Source organism: Camelus bactrianus, chromosome 15, assembly GCF_048773025.1.
Source record: "Camelus bactrianus isolate YW-2024 breed Bactrian camel chromosome 15, ASM4877302v1, whole genome shotgun sequence".
Taxonomy (NCBI): Eukaryota; Metazoa; Chordata; class Mammalia; order Artiodactyla; family Camelidae; genus Camelus; species Camelus bactrianus.
This window is the reverse complement of record NC_133553.1, coordinates 18,384,394-18,412,335: the sequence shown is the minus strand read 5'-3', so window position 1 is coordinate 18,412,335 and position 27,942 is coordinate 18,384,394. Positions and strand designations below refer to the sequence as shown.

The window sequence follows — 27,942 nt, the reverse complement described above, 5'->3', positions numbered from 1 at the left end:
CCAGAATTCTGTGGGGCCGTTTCTCGTTGGATTGACAGCAGTTGTATTTACTCCAGGAGTGTCTTGATGTCTGCTCAGACAGGTAGTCCTTCCAGAGTCCAGTTTATTTGAATGATCTAACTCCTAGGCGTCGCCACCACAGCAACTTTCTGGTTTGAAACTCAGCCCCAGGGCAGAGAAACTACTCTTTCCTTACTGGACTAAGAGAAACTTGGTTTACGGACTCCCCAGCCCTAGTCGGCTCTCCTCGGAAGCAGCCGCAGCCCTGTGCCCCCAAGTGCTGGCCCTGCCCGCAAATCATCTGATGAAGTGTTTCTCTGCACACAGGTTCCAAGACTTAAGAGGGTGGTGGAAGGAATGGGCGAGAAAGGGCTAAGTAAAATGGTGAGACAGAGAGAGAAAGCGAGTGCACAAGACAAGTCTTAAAAACCATTCAGAATTCAGGTATTGACTTCAGACATGTTTTATTATAGCCTTATACAGTCTACATAAATTTGAACTTGTATTTATTTGGGTTCAGTTATAACATAGCATAATAAAAATCAAAGCACTGGTCCTCTGAAATAAAGCAGGCAATCACCATTCAATAAACACACTTGATTTATTTTGTATAAAAGGGTTAAGTTTACAACTAAACTTTTATGAAAAGTTTAGCATGAATACATCATTACGCTTTGTAAGCAGAAATATTCATCTCTGCCACTGTACAAGGAAACTCTAGTCAAAGAGTTCACAAGGTTTCACTCAATATATATATATTTATATATAAATATATACACAGCATTCAGTAGGCTTGCGTCAAAAAGGTAATTTCTGACCGAAAGACTTCATTTAAGTAACTGAATACTGGGTCCTTCTGGTATTCACGCTCCACCTTTGAAAAAAGGCAAAGTCTGCTTCAATTGGGCAATTCCTTGTGATTTTAACATTTTCGCTCCCCATGGTGGGAATAGTATATAAAGAAAACCTTCCAACTGCAGAAAGGGCATTTAAAAGTCTTTTTCATAAATAACTAATATCACAGTCCAGGTCAGAGAACACCCTGGGGAACTTGATCACTTAGTTTTCCTTCCATTTTTAAAAAAGGTCCATTCGACTTAGCCTTGTCCTCCTTGTGAAATGGTTGAAAAATAAGTTCAGCGCCTTAAAAGAGCCCGTGGATTTGTTGTTGTTGTTGTGCAAAGAGAAAAAAAAAAAGTCATGAACACCTGCAAAAGATCGGGAGAGAAAGGATTGTTTAGGAGATTGTAACCTAAGGGCAGAGGCGGGCAGACTGGCGCCAGGAGGAAGCCGCAGTTTGAACATTTAACCAAACACTCAAACGTTGGGCAAACCCTGGCGTCCAGATGCAACACACACACTCGGCCTCCACAGCGCAAATTAAACATGAAAATAGCAGAGACTCAGGGGAAAAACTTCCCAGCGCAATCTCCTATTTGGATCTCCAACGGAGTGCTCGCAGGCGCCAGTCTGCTTCTTGTAACAATTATTTGATTGAAAACAGCCCTTTAGTTAACAGATAGGGAAGTCGGAATCCCACATCACAGGGTCTGGGGCACAGGGCAGCAATGCTTGGCTAGCCGAATCCCAGAGGGCTGGAGTTTCAGGGAAGGAGGATCCCTATGGAATTTGCGGCGATAAGATTAATTACACGGAGGTTAGTACCTCGTAGTACCAGAGCGATCGCAGGAAACAGCCGGGGCATGTTACATGCGCACAGAAGCCAGTACTCATTTCCCTCGGCCACCTTCATACTAAGTTACTAACATCATTTTTTTTTTAAAGGAAAATGTTCTGTGATCTTGAGTAACAGAAACTAGATGCCCCTTCATGTCCAGTACACGTAAACAATGCACTACGTGTAATACAACAAAATACACATTCAGTTATGAAGCCCCAAATCTTACAGATCCTCAAGTACACACACGCGCACGCACACACACTCCAAGCGGCAGTTCAACCGGCGGCACAAACACTCACCATTTATTCAGCCACAGAGCGCTTTGCTGTCATTTGACATTAACTCAGAAGGGAATTCAGAAGCCTGCGAGAGAAAGGTGATAAAAGGCATGATGTTAGACAACCTTAAGGAGAAAGAGCCTCTATTTCTGTTTTTTAAGTAGTCCACAGAACAGCAAGTTTATGCTAAATTCGGACTCAAAGACTCATTAACATGTCAGAACTTATCAGTCATTTCACGCACGACTCAATCTACAACAGATTTATTAATTTTTTTTAAAAGATAAAGTTAATTATCTCATCTGTAAGTCACCGTCTACGGCCGCCTTGACAATGGGTCTGCCGCCCAGGCGATCGCGGGGATGCACGGGAGCGAGCGGGGCACCGGGAGTAGGTCTTACCTGCAAGGACAGGATGCTGATGTCCGTGTTTAGGGTGGTCAGCGGCGTCCTGGACGCCTGGCTCTGCCCGGGTCTCTGGTGGTGCAGGCTGACAATAGTGGGGTGCGAGTCCAGGGCGATCTGCAGGTCCAAGATGTAGTCGATGACGTGCTGCAGGATTTCCATCTTGCTCACCTTCTTGTTCTGGGGGATGCTGGGCACCAGCTCCTTGAGCTTGGAGTAGCAGTCGTTCATGTTGTAGAGCAGGCTCATCGGGTCGTCCACCGGGGTTTTGCTCCGGGAGATGCCCAGGCTGTGGTCCGAAAGGCTGTTTTTCCTAACGGACCTCACTGGACTGAAGGCTTTCATGCTGAGCGCGGGGAAGGAGAGACCGGGAGGAGGGAGCGGACTGCCCTAGAGCTCAGGCCGCCGCCGCCGCCGCTACCGCCACCGCCGCCGCCTACGGAGCCTACGGAGCCTACGAAGCCTCCTGCGCTGGTAACCAGGCTCGGCTCAGAATGAAGCTGAGAGCCGGGCCGGGCTGCTTTTATCTGTGCTCGCCCAGGCCACACGATCCGGCTTCCCTGCGTCCTTATTGGTGGAAGGCGGCGCGTCCATCAGGCCGGGAGGGCGCCCCTATTGGTGGGCGCGGACGCGGGGCGAGCGCTCGGTCCTTCCGCGTTCGCAGCCAATCCCCGCGGAGTGGGCGGGGCGGGCGCGAGCCCAGCTGTGGTGGTAAATAGAATACAGTAAGCCAGGGTCCGGAGGGGAGCGGCGGGGAGCGGCGGGGAGCGGCGGGGAGCGGCGGGGAGGGGGCGGTGGGGTGGGCAGAGAAGCAGGGGAGGGGAGGAGGGGGCAGGGTAGGGGAGGCGGGAGACCTCGGGGAATCTAAATGTGCATCTCAATTTTAATCCCAATGGCGGGGCAGGACCTTTGCCCTAAGGTGTCCACCGAGGACGAAGCTTTCTACACCTTGGAGCTTTCAGCATCCCTAAAGTCACAGCCAAACGGGCAAGGTCTGCACAGCAGAGGGAGAGCCACCATCGTTCCCTACTACCCACCGAATGTCATCAAGATAGCATTTCTGAAGAAAGTGAAAACGCAAATAAGTTTGCCACGGACAAGTGACGTTTGTAGAGTGAGTTCGGTTTCTTAAAATAAGGAAAAGCTTTGTAAAACAAAAATAAAAACAAAAACAAAAACAAATACCCGTGTGCGCATTCGGTGGCAGGTTTAGTGTGGGATCTTGCTAACCCGGAGCAATGCAGGAGGCATTATTGTAAACTCGGTAAAACGAGTCCATATTGGAAACCGTGCTGATCGCTAAGGAGCTCTGAGGCAGGACGCTCTCCGGGTTCCTTTTCTAGAACAGGGAAGGGCTATTATAATGATGCTGTTAATCGGAAATCATTAGGGGAATTTGCATGTTGAAAGTGTATTTGCATACACTGCCCTTGAGAGGCTGCCCCTCTGTGCTTTGCAGTGTAGGTGGCAAAGTAATGTGATTAATTATGCACAAATCGTGATTTCTGGTGTCACATTCCAGCACCTACTGTATTTTTAAAGCTTTGTGACAGGTAGGTGGCCCCAGCCATTGGTCGACAGCTTCACACTATTAAAAGAAAATTCTGTCATGTACTAGGTTTGGAATCTTTTCAGCGCTAGTCCTGGACGGAGCTTCAGGTTGTGTTTTGTTCTGTTTTGTTTTCTTTTTCTATAAATCTTTAAGAACTCATTCCTATGGTCTCAATAAAGAAAAAGTTTGCAGTTATTTACTGAAATCCCTTTCAGTTAATTCACACAGAATTCTAGCTTAACTGAAGATCACAGTAAATTAGTGGTATGTTTTGAAAATCTTATTTCTCTAGAATGCAATAAACTAGAAAATCTGATAAAATATTTGTAAATATCTTGTTTACTTTTAGTCTCAATCTCTACCTTCTTTGCATTTCGGAAAGAGGAAGGGGGCAGAACCGAAGAAAAAGCAAAGCTTAATAATGGGGAAAGAGTGTTTTTTTCCTTCAATTAATGATTCATTCCTCAGCTGGTGGGCTGGCTGGTCTCTGACACTGGCTGCGGCCATGTGCCTGCCCCAGGGCCTCCCTTTAAGGGAGGAAGAGTTGGTGGCGCTGGGGTGGATGTCACTTTCAGAAAATCCCACCGCTTTGGGTTGGAGGATGGAAGTGGACGGTATCCCGACCAGCAGAGAAATCTGCTCAGGGCCTGGCCCCACTCATGTTGCCTGCAACTCTGCTCCTGACAGTATTCGATTAACAGCCTCTCCTCTGATATTAAGTCTGGAAATGATTTCATCCCCGAGTCCCCCACAGTTCGAGCCTTTTGATGTACTTTGTGTGCATGTGTTTCTGTCACATACGTGCCACAGTGGAACAGATTTTGTTTTGACACTATTTTGGTTCATGATGTTATACTTTGACTATTTTACAATAATAGCCAATGTAAACAAACATCTTTGGGTTTCTCAAATTATTACTTGTGATTCTTGGACATTGCAGCCCTGCGATACTGACGCATTCCGAGCTTTTTCCAAGGACACCGTATGTGAACGTCCGTGCCAGCCTCATTATCCCTACAGCCAGGCTCTGGGCTGGTTCCTAATGAGCCTTGTGCAGTATTACTTCACACACTCGCAAAGTTGATTAAGGCAGTGCCTTCTCCCATGATCATTTTTGTACCCTGATGTAGTAAAACTGCTAAATATGGTGAAAGTTTTCTGGTGTTTCTTTCTTTAGCTGCCATGTCAGAGTCCAGTCAGCCTGTGTTGAATTCGATTCCACTGGCACGCTACCCAGTTCCACATTCATTTAAAGATAATTTTTAAGGGGACGATGAAGCCCTATAAATTAATGATTTAAAAAGGGCCTGAGTTACTAGTATGTCTGTCTCAGCAAGCCCAATACTAAATTACCTTTACAAATATGTTTTCATTCGCAAACTGGTGTTGGAGCATTTTCGGGGTGGGTTACAAGGTACTGAAAAATCTGTCAATTGGTGTCTCAGTGGGTTTGCATTTGAGGCCACTAAAGTTCAAATGCTCCCAGCTGCAGAAAGGGCCCTGGATTCGAGATCCGTAGGTGGTGGGAAGGTGTGAATGGCTTCCGGTGGGGCTGGGGGGCGGGGTGGCGATGTAGTTCTCCCCCCCCATTTAAAGCCACACGCTGCCCTGGAAGTTCCCCTAACCTGGTTCCAGGGCTCGCTCGCTCACTCACTCGGTCTCCACCCCAGGCCCAGGTCTCCACCCCAGGCCCGGGCGTCCGTTCCCAGCGCGTCCAGCAGCTCGCTGTAATCAGAAGCAGCTCCGGGCCAGGCGCGCCAGGCCGGCCGGGCGGCCTTTGCAATCCCCGCGTGATGCAACTGGGGGCGGGAGGAGCCTGCGGGGTGTGGGTGGGTGGGTGGGCGGGGGAGGGGGGGTCTCAAGGTCCTCCCTGCACATCTGGCGCAATTGGGAGCGCTCGCCTTTCTTCCCCCCGGTTTTGTTCTCACAGCTGTGTCCATTCCGTCCGTGACCCCCCGAGTGATCCCTGACAGGTGATGAATTGGCGGCGGCGGCGGCGGCGCGCGGGCCAGGCCGCTGCGGGGCCGGAGCCGGAGCCCCGGAGCAGACTCTCTGGCGCCAGGCGCGTGACGCCGCCCATTCACGCCGCCCTGCAGCCTTGTCCTCGCGGCGCCGCTCAGGCGGCTGCCATGGCAACCGCGCCGTCACTCAGCGCGCGCGCCCAGCTGATCAATGCCTGCGAGGCCCGGCCGTCCCAGGCTCGCCCGGGCCCGGCCACCCGGCCGCCCGGCCCGCGCGCACCTGCAGCCGCTGCACGTCTTAAGTTTCGAGCGATCTGGGGGAAGGAGGACCGAGAAGAAAAGAAAAGGGGGGTTGGGGAGAGAAGAAAAAAAGCCGGGAGAGGGAGAAGAAAGAAATCTTCCTTGTGCAGAAGGAGGCGTAATGTGGCTTAAGAGGTTGCTAAAGCAAAAGGTTTTGCTTTATTTTATTTGTTTTTGCAACCGAGGCGTTCAGGGTGGGGCTGGCGCGAGGGAAGGGCGGATGGGGAGAAGGTGACTGACTGTCTTAGGGGATGGCGAGATTGATTTATTCCTTTGGATCCTCCTGGGGATGACTTTGATGCTAGACTCCTAAAAATACCTTTGAAGGACCCCCTCTTACTCCCACCGCCCACTGTCCCTTGCCTTCCTCCTCGGAGCCCTTGGGGGTTGCACTAAATACCATCAGATTTTTCCAGAACAGCACCCCCCTCACCTCCCAGGCGGGAGGATGTGCAGCCGCGTCTCGCTGCTCCCAGCTTCTGCGCGCCAGCAGATCCGCGTCTGCGTCCTCATAACCACTACAAAGCCGGGCAGACTTAGCCCCATTCCAATGCTGCGTTTTCAACTGAGAACATCAAGAGGCCAGAAAGTTCCAAGCAGCCCGCGGACGCAGACGCCTCTTCGGTGGCCGCTTTATCTCTAGGGAAAGTTCCATTTTAAGAACCAGATGCCAACATTCCTGGACAGTTTATGGCATCCGGATCCCTCAGGGGTGCGCATCTGCAGTGTAGAGCGTTAGCATCAATTATTTATCACCCGTTCTGGAGAGGAGTTCCTGAATCTGGATGTCCTCTGCTGGCCCTAAAACCGCGGGGGGTGGGGTCAGGACTGTTCCCGGTCCTGTTATCTGGTTTAGCAGAGTTTGTTGTGGTTTTCGAGGAAACTGCGTCTGGATTACATAAGGATTCAAGTTTTTGCTTTACTTGTTTATTTAATACCTTGGCAAGAGAGAGCCCTTACCCTGAAACCAGATAACCGAATTTGAGTTTAAAACAGACTTCGATGAGGGGACACGAGAGGGGGAGAAAATGAGCAAAACCACAAAAAGCAAACAAGGGGATGTTTATTTTTCTCCCTTTGGGTATTCTGGAAGACCTGCCTAACCTCTCCTACTTCTTGTCGCACACAGCTAATAAATTGCATTAACAAAGCGCTTCAGCTCCTACAATGGTTTAACAGTCCTCCCTCCCCCATCGTGGCCCTAATTCCTTCTAGGATTCTTCTGTGGTCCTGTTTGCCCAGAGATCTCAGGAGCACCAGGAAAAACGCCGTGCTAAATCCAATTGCTTTCAACCGTCTGATCTTGTAGGGAGATCACCTTTCAGCCCCCTTCAAAGAAAGCAAAGTTTGGAAAGTTGGGCGGAGGGGCCCATTTAACTACCAGCACGGCAAATATTTAGTTACAAATGCTGTGAAATGCCCCGATTTGTGGCCACGTTTGTCTTTCACAAAGGATTTTCCTGTGACTTTTGTTCCGGTCACCAAATTAAAAAAGAAAATTAACTTGAGTGAGAGATAAGGTCTTGGAAAACAACCCTCGGCTGCCTGCGAGCTGGCGGGGCGCGGGGCTGGCGTCGCCGAGTCTGCGCTTCCCGGAGGCGCGCGTCGCGGGGTCCGGTCCCCGCAGGGAGCCTGGGTCACCATGGGGACCCCCAGTTGCCACCCGTGCGCCTCCTGTGCCTGACGCAGCGCCCAGGCCGGGGAGGGGGTCTGCCCCCCACCTCATCCGTGGGAATCTGCAGCAGACCTCTCCAGCCAGCGACGAGGGCGGGCTTGTCCGGAATCGAGCTGCATCTTAATATTATAATGCGGCACCAAAAGCAAAACCTGAGGCCGGCTTGCGAGTTCTTAACAAGAAACACATTGTGCGCTTCCCCCGCCCCCGCTTTTTTGGCCGAAGCCACGGTTGCGCGCTGGCCACAACGCCGCGCGCCAAGTGCATGACTTCAGTCGGGAGGAACCCGCCCGCCCCGCACCGCGCGCGCGCGCGCCAGCCCGGGGCGGCCACCCCGCCGCGCCCCGCCGCCCCCCGCCGCCCCCTCCCGCTGACAGGTCAGGGGCTCAGGCCGGGCCGGGGCGCGCTTGACAGACACGCTTCCTGGCCCTCGGTGCTTTGGCCACTGCCCTTTCCCAACCCAGGGGCTGGCGATGGGGCACTGGTGACACCCAGGAGGCGCCAGCGCTGATAATTCTCATCACTGGCCTCTCAAGTTGGCTGGTGGAGAGACTGCTTTTAACATATTTGAGACCCCTCTTTCCAATCCTCGATCCCCACGTCTTTGAGGCGTTCACTCCCAGATTCTAGCATCCCACTCCCCCCAGGATGACAATTTACAATATTCCTTCTCCCCAGTTGGAAATAACGTGAGCGTTCTGTAAGTCCCCTGATGTCTGTCACGTGTCACTGCTACTCCTGTCCTCAGGAGGTGTTAGGACTTGGGGCTGCCTTCTCAGGCAGGTGAGTGCTGGGGACCCAGCCAGCAGAGGGACCTGTGGGGGCTCCTGGAGGAACAGCCCCTGAGCACCCACTGTCAGCTTTGGGGGAGCCTTGCTGTCTTCCCCACTCTGCTGATGCCAGGGTCCTCATCTGTAGCAATGCTGGGGCTGACTTATCAGTGGGACCCTGGAGGAAAGGTCGGTTAAGTGGTATATTTTATTCCTGGAGTCTGTGAAAAATTCAGAGACATCCCATTTCAAAGAAAAAAGAGCAACACGATGGCCCTGGTTAAGAGATTAGACATTCACATTGGGTAAGAATCACCATTTATAAACCTGTCACAGCTCTCTTGTTTTGCTCTTCACCTGACCCCATGAGTTGGGAAAGGCAGATGCTGTCCCCAGTTTATAGGGGAAGAGACTGAGGCACAGAAGTATGACCGATCCCTCTATGGACCCACCCTCCCTGGAACATCAGTCTGTGTTGATGCAGAGAGATGTGTGACCTTGACCCCAGGCTGGGGATCGATTACTGTTTTACCTTGGAATTTGTTCCAGTCCTGCAGGGAATTTATAAAACACTTTCTTCTCATGGTCCTCAGAAGTTAACAATGAGCGACTGAGCCTATTTTTGAACAAAAGCTCTACTCGAATCTGAGGACTTCATACCTTGGTGCATGTAACAGAGTCCTGGGGCCCACATCTAGAAATTCTGATTGGGTTTGGTGAGAAGCCCAGGAAACAGTCTGAGGGAGACTCTGGTGCAGCTGGCGCAGGCATTGCAGGCTGAGAAGCTTCGGGTAAGTAACTGGCCTCTTAAATCAACCCCACCGGTGACGTGGTTTGCCTCTGGGTGGGAAAGAGCCACCGGGACCTCTTGAAGTCCTGTACATTTGTCTTTGGAAAACTCAGGAGGACAAGGGAAGTTGATTGTATTTACTCCCATTTTAACTTTCTCCCTTGTTTTTTCTTTCTTCCTGATACTCCAGTATTCTTTCTTTGATAATTTCCTTTCTGTTTCAAGAGTGTCCGTTAGACATTTTCTAAGGGTAGGTCTGCTGGTGACAAGTTCTCTTAGTTTTCCTGCATCTGAGGTCTTGTTGTCCCCTTGCTTCCTGAAGGATGTTTTTGCTGAATCTAGAGTTCTGGGCTGGAGTTCTTTTCTTTCAGCATTTGACACGTTGGGCCACTTCCTTCTGGCCTCCGTGGTTTCTGATGAGACATCTATTACTCGAATTGCTTTTTCCTCTACAGATAAGGCGTGTTTCTCTCTGCTCTTTATCTTTAGTTTTCAGAAATTTGCCCATGATATACCTTGGCATGGATTTCTCTGTGTTTTTCCAGTTTGAGGTTTCCTCAGCTTCTTGACTCTGTAGGTTTAAGTCTTTTGCCAAATGGGAAGGTTTTCAGCCATTATTTCTTCACATCCTTTTCAGCCCCTCCCTCTTTCTCCTCTCCTTCCAGGGCCCTGATGACAGGAATACTAGATCTTTTGTTATATTCCTACAGGTCTGTGAGGCTGTGTCTTTTTTTTTCTTTTTTAAGTCTACTTTCTTCTGTTGTTCCAATTGGGTAATTTGAGGATTTCTATTTTTCTATCTTCAAGTCCACTGATTCTTTCCTCTGTCCTCGTTTTGCTTCTGAGCTCATCCAGTGAAGTTTTTGCTTTGGCTATTGTATTTTTCAGTTCTAAAGCTGGTTCTTCTTTATATCTTCTATTTCTCTGCTGAAATTTTTTGGCTTTTCCTTTTTTTGAGCATGTTCATAATTGCTCATTGAAAGACTTTTTTGATGGCTGTTATAAAATCCTTATTCGCTAATTCCAACATCACGTCAACTCAGTGTTGGCTACTGTTGTCTTTTCTCATTCAAGTTGAGTGTTTCCTGGTTGTTGGTATGACGAGTGATCTTCATTGAAACCTGGGTCTCAATGAGACTCTCGATCTTAATTAAACCTCCTATTAGAGCAGGTCTCTGCTGACACCACCCTGGCTGGGAAGGGGAGAGGTACCTCTCACAGTGGTCTCCACCTGCACTGGTGGAAATCCAGGCTCCCGGGTGGTCTCTGCTGACACTGCTGAGGGGCTCATTGCTGGCTAGCAGAGGTGAACGCCTCTGCTCTCCACCTCATCCTCTGCAGCACCATCCTGTTGTGATATCCGGTATAAACTCAGGTTTATAGTGTGGGTCTATTTTTCACCAATAAGAATCCCTGCTAAAGTGCCCCTAAACTGTAGAGTTTATAAGCATGTGTGATGACTATGTATTTTGGGCTCAAACAAAGGAGGATACATGGCTTGACTCCAGGGCTCTGGAGAGCGTGGGAAAGCTGAGGGGGTTGAGGGGGAAAGTGGCCACCTGTGCTCCCACCCAGCTTCCCTGGTGGGGTAGTGAGAGCATCTGATGCCCCCAGACATTCCAGAAACCATGTCATAGAAACATCTCATCACTTCTCAGAGTCAAGGTTTTAAATGATTTTGGCAGGTTTTCTTCACACATCATGAAGGCTTTGAGTGTGGAGATACTGTGCTTCCTGGTTAGGGCGGGGCTGTTTGTCCCATCATCTCTCTGACTTGATTTCCAGGGACCCTTGGGACACTGTTTACCCCACGGAAGGCACTGTTGGCCGGAAGATGTAAAGTTTGAGTACCTAGAAAGGCGGGTGGGAGCCCTGCAGGCAGTGGCTCTCGGCAGCTGCCAGAAAGCCTCCGTCTGTCCTCCTGTGATGCCATCCCAGTGTGGCCATTTCCGGTCCCGAGAGAGGAGTCGGGAGCGGGCTGATGCAATTACAGTTCTTTAGGGCTGGCTTTGAAGTCCTGAGCCCCGCTTTCCCAGAGAGGAGCCGCTGTAGGAATGCAGAAGAGCGAAACTCTTGCAGTGAAGTGTCCTGGTTCTCACGGTTGCTGCTGCTGCTGTGTTGGGGTGGGAGAGGGGATGAGGGAGGAGGTTGGAGCTGAAGGCTCTCACCACCCCCCAGTCCCCGAGCCGGAGCCCTTGTCTTTGAGGGGGTGGTTTTAATCTCACACTTTATTTCCAAAATTTTGCTTGGTGAGCATCTTTCCCTGGTCTCAGCGTGCCCTCAGTGAGTCACTGGGAACCTTGGGTTCCCGGCTCCTCTACTTGCATCAAATCAGATGGGGGACTGGACGGGAGCCTTAAACTCTGAGCCTTACTCCTCAAAGCACGGCGTAAGAACCTGCATCCTGGGTGCCCGGAGGCCGGTGGACTCGGGCAGACTCAGGCTCCAGCCCAGACACACTGAGTCAGAACCCGCGTGGTCACCAGAGCTACCTGTGACTCCCGCCCAGCGCAGCCTGTGACCTGCGCCGCTGAGGGTCCGCCCCCCGCCCCGGGCTGTGGACGGAGCCAGCGAGGCACAGGTGAGCGATCCATCTGCTCTTGACCTCAAAACAGCGTCTTTTCAGAGCACCTCCCAGCACTGACTCACGGGGCAGACTTAACAGCGCCGTTCTCTCCGACTCTCACGCTGACCAACAGGGTCTTTCCATTTTGCGGAGGAAGCGGCCGAATGCAGGGAGCCGGGCTGCAGGGCCGGGTGTCCGATGGGGTCGGGGCTGAAGCCCAGGCTGCTCTCCCGTCGCTGTCCCACCAGGGAGGTGTGCGAAGTGGGAGAGCCTTTGGATGGGGAACAAATGAGTGCCTGTGTGAGGAGGAGGACTGGGATGTGCTGGGCCCTGTGGCGCCGCTGTGGTCCTGGGTCACAGACGCTGGGCAGAGGTGGGGTCTGCTGGCTCAGCTGAGACCACAGAGCCTGAGAATTGCTGGGTTGGGAGGCCGAGGGCCCCCCCCCAGGCCTTTGCCCCCTCTTGGTGGTGGGCAACCTGGAGCGCTGCCTCACTCGGGTGCAAGTCTGGCTCAAGCCCTTTTGTGGCCCGATATCCCTAAGCCCCACAAGACCCTCGGGGTGCGGTCTCCCGGCTCCCCTGCCAGGACGCTGCCCCATAACCTGTCCTGTCAGTACAGCCAGGAGACAGAGCCAGAATCGGGACCCTCGCCTGTCTGACTTCAGAGTCTAATGTTTGCCCTGAGCTACTTCCTAAAGCTTTCTGAAGGTGTATCAGATCATTTAATCATCTCCGGGAGAAATGCTTGTTTTGAAAAAGGAGACGTTTACAGTGGATATTTTATGACAGTTCGAAACATAATTTTGAAATAAAATATTCTTAACCATCCTCACTGTGTCTTAAGGTCCCCTTATGGGCTGATGGTGGTTGTTAGAAGATAAAGGCCACGCCATCAGTGGGGCTGGAAGGAATGATGCTGAAGATGGAGCATCCCTGAGCCCAGGCCGTCCCGGGAACAGCGTACCCCTCTGGGAGCACCGGAGCACCTGGAGTGAGCCTGCTCGGGTCCCGGCGCGGCGGCCACGCAGGTGGCGTGTGGCGCAGGGAGTGCGCTGGCCCTTCTGATCCGGTCTGAGGACGTGGATGCCGAGAGCCCCTTGCTCCGGATGGTATTTTGAACATCCATCGTGCACCAAGTGTGACACCTGGAGGAATTCAAGTGCTCAGGAAGGAGGGCGACTAGATAAAATGCAGCACAGCTCCTCCGATTGAAACTTTAGATGGACGATCAATACTTTTTTTTTTTTTAATATGAGTGGGTCCCTGTATTTTATCTGCTAGATCTAAACCTTCTTGTAAAGGGTCACTGTGACAGCAGCAAGCTTGTGACAGAACTGAGACATCTGTAAAGACGCAGGAACTGGCTTTTACTTGTCACTGAGCTCTGACTAGTTAAGATGCCTGGGGGAGAAGATGTCTTTAAACTTACAGACTGCAGAGTGTAAAAGTTCTGATTTGAGTCTGTTTCTGTTTTGTAAATAAGTTCATTTGTGGGTTTTTTTTTTTTTTTTAAAGTTCCACGTGTAAGTGAGACAGAAAACAAACCATGGTGACCAGGGGGGATGGGGGCGGGAAGGGATGAACTGGAGTCGGAGACTTGCAGATACACACGACTACGTATAAAACAGATAAACAGCAAGTTTCTACTACAGAGCATGGGGAACTCTAGTCATTATCTTGTAGTAACCTATAATGAAATAAGAATATGAAAACAAATGTATGTATACGTATGACTGAAACAAGATGCTGTACACCAGAAATTGACACAGCATTGTAAACTGATTACACTTCAATTAAGAAAAAAGGTTCTGATTTGGAGTCCTGTGGGGCCAGAATGGACAGAAGTGAACATCAGACGACTTACTTGAAAAGCTGCAATTCCCAAAGTCCCTCACAGATGTATAGGTCCACGGGCCACCCCTGCCCCCCGTCCCTTTGCATAGGCCAGCTCATTGTTTCTGTTATAAATCGATGTCCAGGGAAATACCCCGGAAACCTCTCTCCCACTTGAGATAGGACATCTCCAGAAATCCCCCAGGTCACGTCTGCTGACTCAGACTCGGCTCAAGCGCAGTGTCTGTCTGTCCCTCCGAGTCCACAGTGGGTTCAGTGATGGGCAGGTGTCTCTCCTCCAGGTGGTGACTCAGGGACCCAGGCTCTGCTGTGTCCATGGAAACTGCAGAATGGGAGGGAGCTGGGTCTGGCTCACAGCACTTGAGCTCACATCCAGCTGGTGGGAACTGGATCTCTCGGTGTCGGCACTGCTCACACTTGGGCTGGTAAGTCTTGGTTGTAGGGGGCTGTCCTGAGCAGGACATGTGCTGGCCTCTCCCACTAGATTCTAATAGCACCCCCCCAATGGTGACAACCAAACCTGTTCCCAGGCAAAGCTAAGTGTCCCCTGGGGGCAGAATTGCCCTGGCTGAGAACCACTGGGTTGCTGCCTCATGGCCACACCTGACTGCAGGGAGGCTGGAAGTGGAGCCCAGTCGCACGATCAGGGAGAGAGTAAACTGATGTAGTGCCTGGAGGCCGGTCTCCTCCTCAGTGACCGCGAGTCCGGTCCTCTGTTGCTGCGGGACCCCTAAGCCCGTGGCAGAGCTGCTTCTATGGCTGAGGGAGTGTAGCAGGAACATGCGGGATGGGACGCCGGAACTGGGTGGGACGGGGAAGATAGAAGCCACTTGCCATCATGTTCGGCAGCACCAAGTGTTTATCTGTGAACAGATGAGCAATTGTGGAAAGGATGCAGCAAAGGCAGAAATAAACATTTTGGAATATCCTCCTGGTTGACAAGTACTTTTAAAGGCATGGCTGCGTTTCCAGGCTGCCTTGCGGTGGGCATGGGTCTGGTTGGCTGCTGTGTCCTGGGGAAGGGGCTCTGGTATCTTCGTCTTGCTTGAGGACCTTGAATTAGGCAGAAAGCAGAACAGAAGGGGGTTGGAAGAGGAGAGGTGAAAATCTGGGGTTTGGTGTTCCCCAGGGAGGAGCTGTCATTTGGAAGCGCAGTAAAGGGGATCACCCCGCCACGTGTGTGCTGTGTGCTCCCGTAGTTACACCCGAAAGGGGAAACATGCAGGAAGCTGTTTCCATAGCTGTTGTTTTTTATTAACGTTTACATGAGTTAATGAGCATGCAAACAGATCCGGTGAAAACATGTCAGGAATAAAACAGCAAAGTTGGTTTTAAAGCGGGAAGTCACTGGCTTGTGAGTAATCAAATCTTACCCCAGCTGGAAAAGAAGACAGGTTGTCCAAGCTCAGACGTGCAGCCAGTGTGAATGGTGGCTCAGATGAGATACAGCTCAAAGGCAGGCATCCATCCACCCATCTACCCGCCCAACCATCCATTCCCCCATTCACCTACCCATCCATCCATCCAGCCAGCAAGCCAGCCAGCCATCCACCTCTCCATCTATCCATACATCTATCCATCCATCCATCCATCTAGTATTCACTGAGCACCTACTATGAGCCAGGCACTCTTCTGGGAACTTAGGAATCATCAGTGAACAAAACTGACAAAAATTCCTGACTACCAGGATGTTACATTCTATCAGGGAGAGACAAAGAAACAAAATTGGTGAGTAAATCACAGAGGTTATCAGAAAATGATGAAGGCTGCAACAGTAATGCAGGGATGTGAATGAACAGTGCCGGCAGCAAGGGTAGAGTAACGGTTTTGAATAGGATGGTCCTGGTAGGCTGCATGGAGAAGGTGACATTTGAGCAGAGACTTGAAGAAAGCAAGTCTCCCTGCTCACATGGCTGGAACTTGACTGCAGCAAAGCAGGAGAGGGACAGGCACTCGCCAGGCCTGCAGGAGGGTGTGTACCTGATCCCAACAACAACCCAATGGAAGCAGCTACAGCTTCAGGTGCTCTCTTTTAGTATGAGTCTGAAACTGAGACTCAGAGAGGTTAAGTAACACGTCTAAGGTCACAGAGCCTCTAAGTGTCAGGATTAGGCAGCAAAGCAGGGATAATGGATACGCTTTCCCTGCATCTTTCAGTCAAATGTGGGGAAAATAGAAAGTTATTCTTGAAGGGAAGAGAGTAATGAAGACCCATAGGCAACATTTCCATGTCTGCTCAGAAACTGAGGGTCATCTAGGCAGTGACAGGACTTTGCTGTTTTGTTCTTGAGAGCACAGCCAGGGAAAACCCAACCTGAATGATCTGGAAGCTTCTAGAAAACATGAGTTTGTAGACCCCCCCACCTCTACCTATCCCATAAGAATCAAAGGGTAGAGTGAGAAGTAGGGCCAAGCACTTTAAATTGTTTCACAAGCTTCCTAGGTAATCTTGGGGTCATGTTTAAGAAACATTCCTGAGACCCCGCCCCAACTTCTTGGCAGATGAGGAATTATCACTGCGAACCTGCATTTTAGAGAAAGTCCCCCAGGTGATCCTTATGGCCATAAGGTGATGAGAAGTGACCATTTTGTCATCTAATAAAAGTTCTGATTTTGAGGGACATTGAAGGAACGACAGAAAATAACCACTCACGCTTACCTGTGTTGCATTTAAAAACACAGTTCCTTATAATCAAAATAAATTAGTTCGTTGACTTGTGAATGACAATTGTACAATATGAGAGACAGCAAAGGACAAGTTAAAAAAAATACAAATTGAAGCAATCCTTGTGTTTTGATAGTGATCAAATCCTGCTTTCCCCCCCCCCCCCCCCATTTACTGCTATTTCTGTTTACAAGTGTCTTTAGTCCTGCTTGCTGCTCTGGCTCCAGCTCGGCGAGTCTGCTCTGGAGGCAAAGTTCTAGAAAGTCAATGTTAACAGGACTTTGCTCTTTTGTAAGAGCTGCGGTGCTTCGGCAGTTTGCGGGCTCTCAGCCAGGCTGTTCCAGCCCCGCCGTCCACACCCCCCCCCACACGCCTGTCCCTCCGAGGAAGGCTGGCCAGGCACTGGGCTGCCCCAGCTGTTTCTGATGCCCTCCCCCAGGATTCCTCTGGGTGAGTGACTCAGCATGACTCAGCAATCTGACTCTTTTTAGGGGACCCAGGGTATTTTGCCACACAATCAACATACGGTCAACATTCACACTGTTTAGCAAAACCCTTGTGAATGAACACAACAGGGGAAAAAAAAGGCCCAGATTTCCTCACACCCAAACTGGAGAGATCAGCTCAAGGATGCAGAGGACAAGTTGGGAAAGGCATCTTCCCCAGGGCAGAGCAGTGGCTCAGAGGCTGGGCGGAGAGGAGGAGGAAGAGGCAGTAACTGCGGCGTCTCTTCCTCGCGTGACAAGGAGAGTGGCCGGGAGACCTGAGAGACAGCTCCCACCGTCTACTGCAGTTGTCCCCATGGCTGTATCAGCTTGATTTATTTGGGGGAAAGCTACCCTTTATTTAAAATTTTTAAGCTTAGTGAATCTTTAGCTTCTTTTCTTTTTCTCTCGAGGTGGCACGAAGTCTGGCTCTTTTGAAAGGCCATCACAGCCGCTGACACTTGGCAGACTCTGCAGACGGGATTTTGACGCTGCGAATCCCATTGGGAGGGCCACGCTGGTGACCTCCTTGGAAAGCCAGTGTGAGCTCCTGAGCTCTGGGACTGTTTTCCCTCTGCGTTTCTGGGGTCATGTGTTAAGCCTTCCGTTAAAGAGCAGTGTCTTTGAAGCGGCTGCTTTGGGCCGGCCTCCTGGTCCCAGGATGGTTTCTCGGTATTTGGTGATCATGTGACAGAGAGCAGACACTGGATTCCTCGCCTTTTAGAGTTCAGTGTTTTCTTCAGCTGAAGAAGCTTGTTATGCTTTAGAAAGATTTTGCTTTTTAAGTCATAAAGTGGAGCTTGAAGACTGGAAGAGGGTTTTATTTTGTGTGTTTCGTTTTAATGTCTAGACTCTGCACTGGATGTTTGAAGGGCCTCAGGACCTGAGGTCCTGAGGTGGGGACCACCAGACTCGAGACTGGCGAGACTGGTGTGGGGAGGCTTTGCAGGATGTCAGTTGGTCCTCAGGGAGTGGCACCGAAGAGTCAGTCTTGGACTCAGAGTTAATCCCAGACGCAGACAGGTTCGGTGGCTTTCCATAACCCTCTCTCCTGTCAACCTGTTTTGACTCTTTGAACAGTACCTAATACCCTCGGAATGTTCTCATACAATAAATCCTGGGAGAGCAGGGCCTAGGGCATCCTCACCCTGTACCCCAGTACCTACAACTGTGTGTGGCATGGAGCGTGTGAAGGAATGAACGGAGATGCATTCGAAACGTTGGCTGTAATGAAAAATTCTCTACATCAAAGTCCATTTACTGATTCTCATTTTAAACCAAGAACTCAGTGTCTCCTGTTCCCCCCCAAGTCGCCCGAGAACAAGGCAATGAGAAGGCCCGTGTCTGTCCTGGAAAATGTGTGCTGAGCAAGGAATTCCAGGGAGAAGGAAAAGCTGAGGAATTTGACGCTGACACGGAAGTCCAGGCCATCCACAGCTGAGCACAGACCGTGTAACCATTTACCAATGGATTTTGACCGTCAGGGAATGATTCCAAGTGCTTTCTGATCCTGTCGGGATCAAGAGAAAACCAGTAGTTGCTTTTTAAAAAAATGTGATGCTCACATGATTGGAGTTTCATTTTGTTTAATTTTTAACCGACAGTACCCCCTTTGAGCTTGCTTCTGGAAAGAAAATTGTGTTTACAGGTGACCTGCTGTTTATCAGAACCAGCATGCCGGTGGGCAGAGGGAAGGCAGCGCAGGGCTTCGCAGAGATGTCACGGTTTCCCTTGGATGGTACTGGTTTTCCCCCTATGTAAAGTCCTTTGGAAACTTAAGTAAATTCCAGCTCAGATCTCTCCCCTCCCCCCATATGGACTGAATGTTTGTGTCCTCCTCAGATTCCTATGTGGAAGCCCTGACCCCAGTGTGATGGTTTTGGAGGTGAGCCTTTGGGAGGTGATCAGGGTTGATGAGGTCCTGAGGTGGGGACCACCATGATGGAGTCAGGTCCTGATAAGAAGAGTCACCAGAGAGCCACACCCCCGACCCCACGGGAAGAGACGGCTCCCACCAGACACCGAATCTGCCTGCCTCGTGCTCTTGGACTTGCAGTCTCCAGAACTGTGAGAAATAAGTGATCGTCATTAAAGCCACCCAGACGGTGGTAAGTTGTGACAGCAGCCTGAGCTAAGCGTCCCCCCACCCATATACTCCCCACCTCAGTCCTGGGTCCCTGGGTCCCTGAAGCTGGCCCCTCTGAGGGCCGTTCCCTTTGGGAAGTCGCAGCGGCCCGGGACCCTGGCAGACACTTTCCCCTCTGGTCCCTCCCAGCTCCCCAGCCCTCTGGATGACGTCCAGGCTCTGACTGTCCCGAGGACCCCAGAGTGCGCCCCGGCCCCCTTCCAGCCCCAGCTGTCACCCCCTGCTGCTCTCGCAGGTGCTGCTGCCAGGCCTGCTCGCGGCTCCCTGGGGCCCTGAGCTCTCCTGAGCCTGGTGGGGTGTGCGCCTGCCTGTCCCACTCTCGGGGACTCTCTTCACCCCTCTTTCCTGGCCTGGCCCTTCTTTGTCCTTCAGTCTCAAAAGTCACTTCCTCTAAAATCTTCCCCGGCCCACCGGGGCCGCCTCCCCCAGAGCGTCACCCTCAGAGCCAGCATCGCTGGGCCAGGCCGGGCCGGGCCGCTTCCCGGGGGCGCCCTGTGAGCTCTTCCGCAGGGGGACGGCGGTGGTGCGTGGCCCTGGGAGGGGGGAGAGCTTTCATCACTCCAGGTGGAGCCGTGTCCAGGGGGCAGAACTACCTCGGTCTCCACCAGGGCACAGGGGCAGTGGCCCACAGAGTGTGGCCCATGACATCAGTGCCACTGGGAACTGTCAGGGATGCCAATTTTCAGACCTCACCCCAGACCGGCTGAATCAGAAGCCCCGGGGAGGGGGCCCAGAGGTCTCTTCCCACCAGCCCCCCAGGCGGCTCTGACCGCCCTGGGCTGGGGAGGGAACGTGGGAGGAGCCTCGGCTGCTTCTCTGCCCCCACCCCCACCCCACGTCCGTGTGCCCTCAGGTTTCAACATAAACACCCAGAGCCTCCGGGCGGTGACCCCTGTGTCCTGAAGGCACACTCAAAGGGGACAGCTTAGCACCCATAGCTTACAACCAAGTGTCAACACGTCCACTGGGGACCAGGCCGAACTGGACAGGACGAAAGGGAGCTGAGCGCGCGTCGGTGTTTCCAGCTGAAGGCTCAGCTGCTGCCGTGGCCCCCGGGCTTCTAGCCCAGCCCACACGACGGCGTCGGGAGGCGGCACTAAGGAGCCTCTGGTCGGGGAAGAAAAGGAGGCGGAAGTCCAGGACTCGAGCGGTGGACACTGCTTGGAGTCCCGGTGAAGGTGCCTGTGGCTTGATCAGGCCTGGATATCTAATTTATGTTGTTCATCGACTCATAAAAATGTTACTGCCAAAAACGAGCCCCGAAGGTCACTTTGTGCTGTTTTGAAAATTACAGTTGAGAAACAGAGGTCTCTCAGCCACTCTGCACCCTGCATCCTTGGCAGACGTCCGCACCAGGAGCAGGGTTCCGGCTCTGCCAGGTGCCCCGGTCTTCAGCAGAGATGCCCTCAGAGCCGGGAGGGGTCCTCTCACCAGGAGCACGGTGGCCCCCAGGGCAAGCCCGCCCCTTCCTCTTCTCTTGGGCTGCTAGGGGGTGGGGGCGAGGGGTGTAGGGGTGTTGGGGAGTCATCAGACTGATTGTGCCACTTCCAATAAGTACCTGCCCCGTTGTTGGAGGCTTTCCAAGAATTTAGGGGGTACATAGCTCCTTGTGTTCTTTGGGTTTTGCCAAAATCTTGGGCAAAGGGAAAATTTGCCACCAACCTGGAGACCTGAACTCTCCCCCGGTATAGCCTGGAAGGTCTCTCATTTAAGATCTGCAGGCACTTTTGTGGCCCACCGTCCAGTTAGAAGAGGCCCGTTCCTGCCCCTTGTAGAGCCCTCCCCGGCCCCCCAGGCATAAAGAGCCCAGGGAGCATTTCGTACCAGGTTGTTGCTATTTCTGCCTCCCCAGGATGCAGTGAGCTTCCAGGGGATCAGCTCAGTGCGTCTTGTTACAGGCTTCCCCGGCACTTTGCGCCTGCCAAACACCCAGACGTCCTCAGTTAACGCTCATTGACTGAATCAATTTTATTCTCAGCAGAAGTAAGATGACAATGAATAAGAGACACATAACCAGGTCACAGGTATCCACGACATTGGGAGAAAGAAAAGGACCTGGACATATATACTGATGGCAAATTTTGATTGGCTTATTTCACTGACAAGTTCGTTTACCTTAATCGACACACATTCTTCCTCTAGGAGACACTACATGGTTTGAGAAGATGAGCGCTCAGCCACCAGGTTTGCCGGCCAAATGGTGCATTGGGACAATAGGAGGGTCTGCATGGGGGACCCACAGAGCCACTCGGACATGGGGTGCACAGAAAGCAGGGGGAGAGAAGTGCGAACGTCAGCTAGTCCCTTGTTGCTTTCAACTGACTTTCTAAGACTGAAGGACGTAGATGTTAGCTTGTCATCACGGCTCTGACTTACTCGTTTCCCAAGACGAGGCAAGACCACAGCCTGGCGGGGAAGCAGGTACAGTGTGAACTATTAGATGACCAGCTTCGGTAGGATATCCTTTCCCGTCGCATTGCTCAGAGGTACTGTGCTTCTGGAAATTGCCTTCACTTGGAATATTACTGCCATTTCAAAAGGGAGGGGGGAAAACACATTCCCCTTTTCATTAGTTTGCACCTCACTCCTCTAAAGCACTGAAGTCACATAATAAGCCTCTAAAAGTTTCTTTCTGGGAAGCACTCCTTACGATGCCTGGAAATTTCTGATTTATCACCTGAAGAAAACCAGCATTTTCAGAGCTAGTCTGCGATTGATCAGGATGTTGGGAATTTGCCCCAGAAGGGGTGTGCCACTGACACTTGCACTAAAATGAAAATCTTAGTGTTTAGTTCCTCCTGTCGCCTATAAAGCCACTCTGCCTCCCACCCCCCCAGATGCTGCTTCAGTCGGGAGAGAGCCTGGTTCCTTCCTCGCCAGCTCAAGGCTCAGAGCGTTTCACTCTTCTTGCTGCGTAGGTGATGCTTTCGAAGGGAGTTTGAGGAACTGAGGTTATTTAATTGGGGGAGAGGTCAGGAGTGACTGAGGGCTGCGTTCAGGTGGTTGCAAGGCTTCGGATGACCTGCTTGTCTCCTTTTCTGCACGAAGCTGCTTAGTTTCAGCTCCAGGAAGAGGGCCTGGGAGGGCTGCATCCTGAGACATGTCAGCCGGGTTCCTATTTCCGAGAGACGGAGAGGAGAGAGACGAGGCTCCCAAGTGAAGATGTTAAGGGAAACTGTGCCTGGGAACTTCAGAGTCAAGCCTCCTTCCCGAAGAGGACGCCCGAGACATTCACTGCAGAGAAAACAGCCCTCCTGTCTTGTGAACGAGCTGGTGGGAACTGTCAGGACAAACATGCGGTGAGAAGTCCGTGTTCCAGGTGGACAGAGGTCTAAAACTGGGGTGACACAGGTTCCGCCCTCCGCTCTGCTGCTGGTTGACTGTGTGTGGACCACAGCGGCGGCAGGGAGGGTGTGGCTGGGCAGACAGGAATCTTGATCCTCAGAGCCTCGGAGGCTAGGGAAGCAGGGAGAGTTCTGCTTCCATCATCAGATGTCCTTAAGAAGAGACTCAACAATAAAGGAACCTCTGTGCACCCACTGTGGGATAGATATGTTCCTTCTCGCATTCATTCATTCATTCATTCATTCAGCTTGATCATCAGTGCTGCGGCAACTACCAGAATGGAAGCCTCAGAAGCAAGGATGAGAGGTGAGGCAGAGGGACAAAGGTGCATGTTGCGAGGCTGTGTGGTGCGTTCCAGGAGAGAGGCGAGCCTGGGGTGCCGGGAAGCCCAGAGCAGGGGGCTTAAACCAACCTGGGGAGCGTGGGGCGTGGGAGACAAGACTTCCTGGGGAGGGGGGGCTCAGAAGACGATAGGCATGGTGGGCAATTATAATGATAACGCTGATGAGGTGACAGGTAAGGAAATGCCTTGAAGGGTCTGCCTTCCGTGTCTCTTCTCCCAGAGGTGGGCCCTGCTTTCCCTTTGGGAGTCTGAGCACAGGGTAGGGAATTCAAGCAGAGGGAAGCGGGGAGCGGGCACCAGTGGAGGGGCAGCGAAGAGCCCTGCTGTGTGTCCACCGGGTGCTAAGGCAGGACCTCAGGCCAGGCCACATCCCGGAGGACCAGGACTGTGGAGCTAACGTTGTGGGCAGTGTGCCCTTGCAGATAAATGCTTGACCTGCGTGGTCAGCGGTGATTTTGAAGCAGATGGGGAACAAGGTCTGATTGTCTCATTGGAGAGATCCCTGGAGGCTGCGTGGAGAGCTTCCGGAGGGAGGGAGTGTAAGAGGGGGAACAGATCAGGGAGCAGGGTTGGAGTGGGCAGGAGATGCGAGGGAGGGAGTGTCACGCACACCATCAGCCCCAGCCCTTGTCCCCACAAGGACACTGCGGCTCAGGGTGGACCTCGGAAACCCAGCAGGCAGGTCGAAGGATTCCAGGGCAGCTTTCCTGACTCCGGGGTGAGCAGGCTTTCCAAACGAGGGTGACCTTTTGTCTGCCTGGTTCTGAGATTTTTTTTTTTTTCGTCTAAGTCTTTCCATCCAGCCCTGCAGGCTACAATCAGGTCTCTGTCAGGGTCATGGGAGGGAGAACCCTTTCCTCTGAGCCTTTCCCTGGATGTTCCGTTTCAGCAGGTGCCTGTAGGCTCTGAATGGAGAGCCCAGGTTCCGGGCTCGCATGGGGAAGCTGGTGGTTCTGAAAGCGAAGTGGCTCACACGTGTGACCAGCCATGCTGACTGTGCAGGGTCCCCAGAGAACACACGGTCCGCAGCAGACGGGCCGTCCCCCTCCTCACTTTGGGCAGATCCTGGTGGGTGCTGCATTCGGCAAACCCTAGTCCCCTTGTCTTGTGCTGTCTGGCCCGTGGGACTAAATTGATTCACTTTTGCTCAAACACATGTTTCAAATATTTAGTTACTCCTGGTAAGTTTGGCTTAAAATTAGCTGAAATCAGAACCTAAAAGAGAAATTGGAAAATCTTCCTTAAACGCCAAAAATAAGGTCACCGAGGGAAGGTCCAAGAGTAAGAAACTTCATTCCCAAGGAAGATTATCTTGAAAAGTTAAGAAGGAGTCAGTAATGATAGAAGAGAAAGGGTCTGGAGCAAACAGGTGACTGTTAAAGGACATGGAGAAGGAGTGACTGCCCCACAGCAGGACACGCTCCCTCCCCGAGGGAGGGGCCTTGTGGACCGCCTGCCCGTGGCTGCTCATCCTGTTTCTGTCTGTGCCTTTAGGGAAAGTGCTGGGCGCCAGCAAAGCTGGCGAGGCCTCCTCCCTTTTCCTTTGAAACCTGCAATCCTGTTAATTACCAGAGTCAGCCCCAGCCACCTCCTTTGATAAGCCCCAGGTTGTTGGGGCCAGCACTGCTCAGCTTCTGCTGAAGCCTGCCCTCCTCTTAATTGCCACTTCCCGCCCAGCTCCGTTGCTTCCGGCAGGATGCACACACATCCGCAGGGTCTCCGGCCAGCTCGCAGCCTCTGGCCCGTGCCTTTGGCTTGGTCGTCAGGTAGCAGAGGAAACGGGTGTTGAACCGTATTCAATGTGAGGGAAAGCTCCCCAGCTCCCGAACTGAAGTATTTGGTTGAAAATGTTTTGAGTTTCCAAAAGGAGGAGGGAATTTTGCTGAAGACCAGGACAGGAAGGAATGAGCTTTTGGCACATCTTCATATGTTTTTTTCTTTCTCTCATCTTCCCCAGGAAGAAATTAAAGGGGATTATTGGTAAAAACAAGTGCACACATGCCGGTAGCTGTGAATACTTAAAAAGTTGCATTTTAAAAATTATTTATTTATTTATTTATTTATTATTGGCATACTGCCAGTTACTATGTGTCAGTTTCTGGTGTACAGCACAATGTCCCAGTCATGCACACACATACATATATTCGTTTTAAAAGTTGCATTTTAACAGTGAAAATGAGCCAGACCCAAAAGGAAAAATCAGTAACGCTGGCTTTGTTTTTAAGTTTGGTATATTGTTAGCAATGGATTCTTGCATTAATTTTGACTTCTTAAATATTGCATTAAAATCGGATTTATCTTGATCACTGAGTTTTTTTTTTTTTTTTTTTTTTGACATCCCCTTCAATTTTTCACTCAAAGCCCCACTGCTCTGAATCCCTTCATCCCAGTCCTGGCCTTGGGCTGACCCACCCCATCAGCTGTCAGTCACCTTAGCCCAGGTTCACTGATGGAGGTAAAGAAAGGCCCCCCTGCCCATCTGCCTGGACCCTCCCTTCTCCCTTCCCTGTCTGGCAAAATCTCCTCATCCTTCAAGGGCCTGCTCAAGTGCGCCCTTCATTATTAAGCCTTTTTAGGTCCCCCAACCCTTGAAGAATCCCCCTCCCCAGAGCACCCACCGCACCTGTGCCCACCTGTGCCCACCTGTGCGCTAGCCCGGATCTCTGTGCAAGTGAACTTCCCCTGTATCCGCATCTGCGCTCCTCACCAGACAGTAGGGGCAGGTACCACGCTTTATACGTTGATGCCTTGCTGGGTCTTCTTAGTATAGAGTTGATGAACATCCACTGAATAAAGTGGAATCACAGGATGCTAAGATGATTTTTCTGAGTATTAATAAGCCTTTAGTTTGAAAAAAAGAGAACTAGCCACGTGTGAGTCCTTTGCTCTGTTCCTGCAACCATGGGACCCTTCTGCTAGTCTAGTGATCAGCCATCTCTGATTGGTGGCTTGTTGGGTGGGGCCGGGGAGGGGGGAGGTGGTTACATCTGGGAGTGCAGGAATTTGGAAGCTCAGGAGGGTTGTGGCTGGATGGGGAGGGAGGAGGACAGGGTTAGAGGAGGTATTGGGGGGGTGGGGGGGCCGGGAGGGACGCCCACTGCCTGAAGCTCATTCAGTAAATATTTGCTGACCAGTTATAGGATTTGATTGACTAAGAATTGTGTTTCCAAACCAGAGGTGTAATTGGATAGAGGGTGGGGAGGGTGTCAGGAAAGGCAGGGGGGCCCTCCAATCAGGCGACTCTGGGAATGAGGAGGCATCTTGGGGCACCGAATGGCCCAGGTGAGGGAAGATGTTGACAGAAAGATGAAAAGTGATTAGGTGACATCCTTCCAAAATGTAGATCTTCAGAGTGATCTGTACATATATTTTTTTTTTCCTTTAAACTCAGGTCAGAGAAATGAGGAAGTTAAATGCTATGGAAAGGCTATTGGTAACTCCAGGCAAAATGAGTTGATCATATCTTTAGTTTTACTGCTCTGAGATATTTAAGGAAGATAAATAGGTTTTGTAATGAGACTACAGTGTGCAGACTATTTGGCTGCTATAAGCTGGACTTTTGGAGAAGCAGGGTGCAATGATTTAGGAAGATCATAAAACAGAGAAAACAAAACACAAAAACACTGGTAAATTAGAATCCAAGTGATGACGCAGGCCTTAATAAAGGCGGGTTAGTTCTCTAGGACTGTACAACAAAGGACCCCACGTGATGGCCCGGAACGACAGCCTCTGTACTGAGGAGGGTGCTGTGGGCCTGGGCCTGGGGGCTGGGGCTCCCGGACGCCCTCCCTGGGGCTCTCGGTTCTCCTGAGTTCTGGAGGCTGGAAGTCCAAGATCAAGGTGCCGGCCGAGTTAGTGCCTTCTAGAGGGAGACTCCGTTCCAGGTGTCTTCCTGGCCTGGAGATGACCCCTTGGAGTTCACACGTGCTCCCCTTGGGCGTGTGTCTCCCAGTTTCTGCTTTTTACAAGGACACTGGTCAGACTGGATTAGGGCCCACTCTAATGGCCGCACTTTACCTTGACTCCCTACCCCCAAACAAGGTCCCACTCTGAGGCCCTGGGGGTTAGGATTCCAGCAAAACTATTTTACAGGAGGGAGCCATTCAACCCGTAATAGGCCCACAGCCCTGTGGAGAAGAGTCCAGCCGAGTAGGGATCAGAGTGGGGTCTTAGAAAGGTCAGGGTCTGGGTTCTAAGGACCTTGGTAGGAAGGGGGCCAGGAGCTCGGACACGCAGTGGGGCCTGCTTAGGAGGTATGTAAGGCGGAGGCTGTCTCTGAAGAGCCACTGGGAGACACATGCTTCAGAACCCTGTTCTCAGCTCTGACTGCACCCTGAACAGTGACCTCAGACCTTGGATGGGACCCCGTCGGCAGTCAACGTGTGACTGGCATCTGGGGCACACTGGTTTGGAAGCCTGGGACCAGGCTACTGGGTGGAGGCTGAACTGAACTGTGGGGCTGGTGGGTTCAGGGAATCCAGAGAGAAGGCTGCTTGCTGACTTTTCTGGATGAGCCAGGCTGGGGATCTGAGCCCAGGGGGTGGCCGGGGGACTTGAAGACAGACCCAGTTAGAAGACATTTCTGAAGTCCGTCCTGTGGGCTCATTCCCCAGGTTCGGGGCAGAGGCCATCACCACCAAAGGCCTCTGCCTCCTGCGTCTTCTTGCCCCCTGAGCCTGCAGCCCCCGGAGGTAAGCAGGCAGAGGGCTTCTTTTCCCAGGATGACTGAAGTATCTGCCAGGGACGCATTTCCAAGTCCCGTGATGGCAGGACAGTTCAGTCTTGACCTAAAAGCTTTTGAAGGCTATGGAAGAGGGGATGGGGCACGGGAAGGTGGCTGGGGTCATGCTGGCCTCGTCTCCCTGCTGCCCTGCCTGGTTGCCTGGCTGCCTGGCTGCCTGGGCTGCTCTGTGTGTTCTGGCTGGCATCCCCAAATCCATCTCCTATGCGGTCAAGAACATTATATCCAAATCAGCCCTTGAATTTGGACACAGGGAAACAAAACCAACCAAGCTCGAGCACTCAGAGCCCAAACAGGCCCTCAGGTACAGCCTGGGAGCAGTGACTGGGAGCCTTGCTTGCCCGCCCCCCGCCCTGCCCCGTCCCGGGTCCCCTCTCCAGGACGGC

The 27,942-nt window shown here is 51.8% G+C and overlaps 1 protein-coding gene and 2 long non-coding RNA genes across 5 annotated transcripts; 2 read left to right on the top strand and 1 right to left on the bottom strand.

Moving 5' to 3' along the window:
- Positions 1–447: 447 nt before the first annotated feature.
- Positions 448–2,872, bottom strand: ID2 (inhibitor of DNA binding 2). The gene is made up of 3 exons (XM_010964044.3): positions 2,361–2,872; positions 1,981–2,044; positions 448–1,208 (listed from the first exon to the last, which is right to left on the bottom strand). Exons 1-2 carry the CDS (start codon positions 2,706–2,708, stop codon positions 1,988–1,990), a joined length of 405 nt encoding a protein of 134 aa, XP_010962346.1. The 5' UTR covers positions 2,709–2,872; the 3' UTR covers positions 448–1,208; positions 1,981–1,987.
- Positions 2,873–3,045: 173 nt separating this feature from the next.
- LOC141573458 (uncharacterized) lies at positions 3,046–4,236 on the top strand. The gene is made up of 2 exons (XR_012499196.1): positions 3,046–3,088; positions 3,268–4,236. It is a non-coding gene; the product is annotated as an uncharacterized LOC141573458 (long non-coding RNA).
- A 3,998-nt stretch (positions 4,237–8,234) lies between these two features.
- Positions 8,235–25,098, top strand: LOC123619460 (uncharacterized). Of its 3 annotated transcripts, XR_012499195.1 has the most exons (6): positions 8,235–9,412; positions 11,795–11,992; positions 12,822–14,256; positions 17,395–18,719; positions 18,824–19,089; positions 19,981–25,098. It is a non-coding gene; the product is annotated as an uncharacterized LOC123619460 (long non-coding RNA). The 3 variants fall into 3 exon arrangements; XR_012499194.1 differs by having other exon boundaries at positions 8,235–11,992; XR_006728071.2 differs by lacking the exons at positions 8,235–9,412; positions 11,795–11,992; positions 12,822–14,256 and adding an exon at positions 16,651–16,946 and having other exon boundaries at positions 19,981–25,094.
- Positions 25,099–27,942: the final 2,844 nt, after the last annotated feature.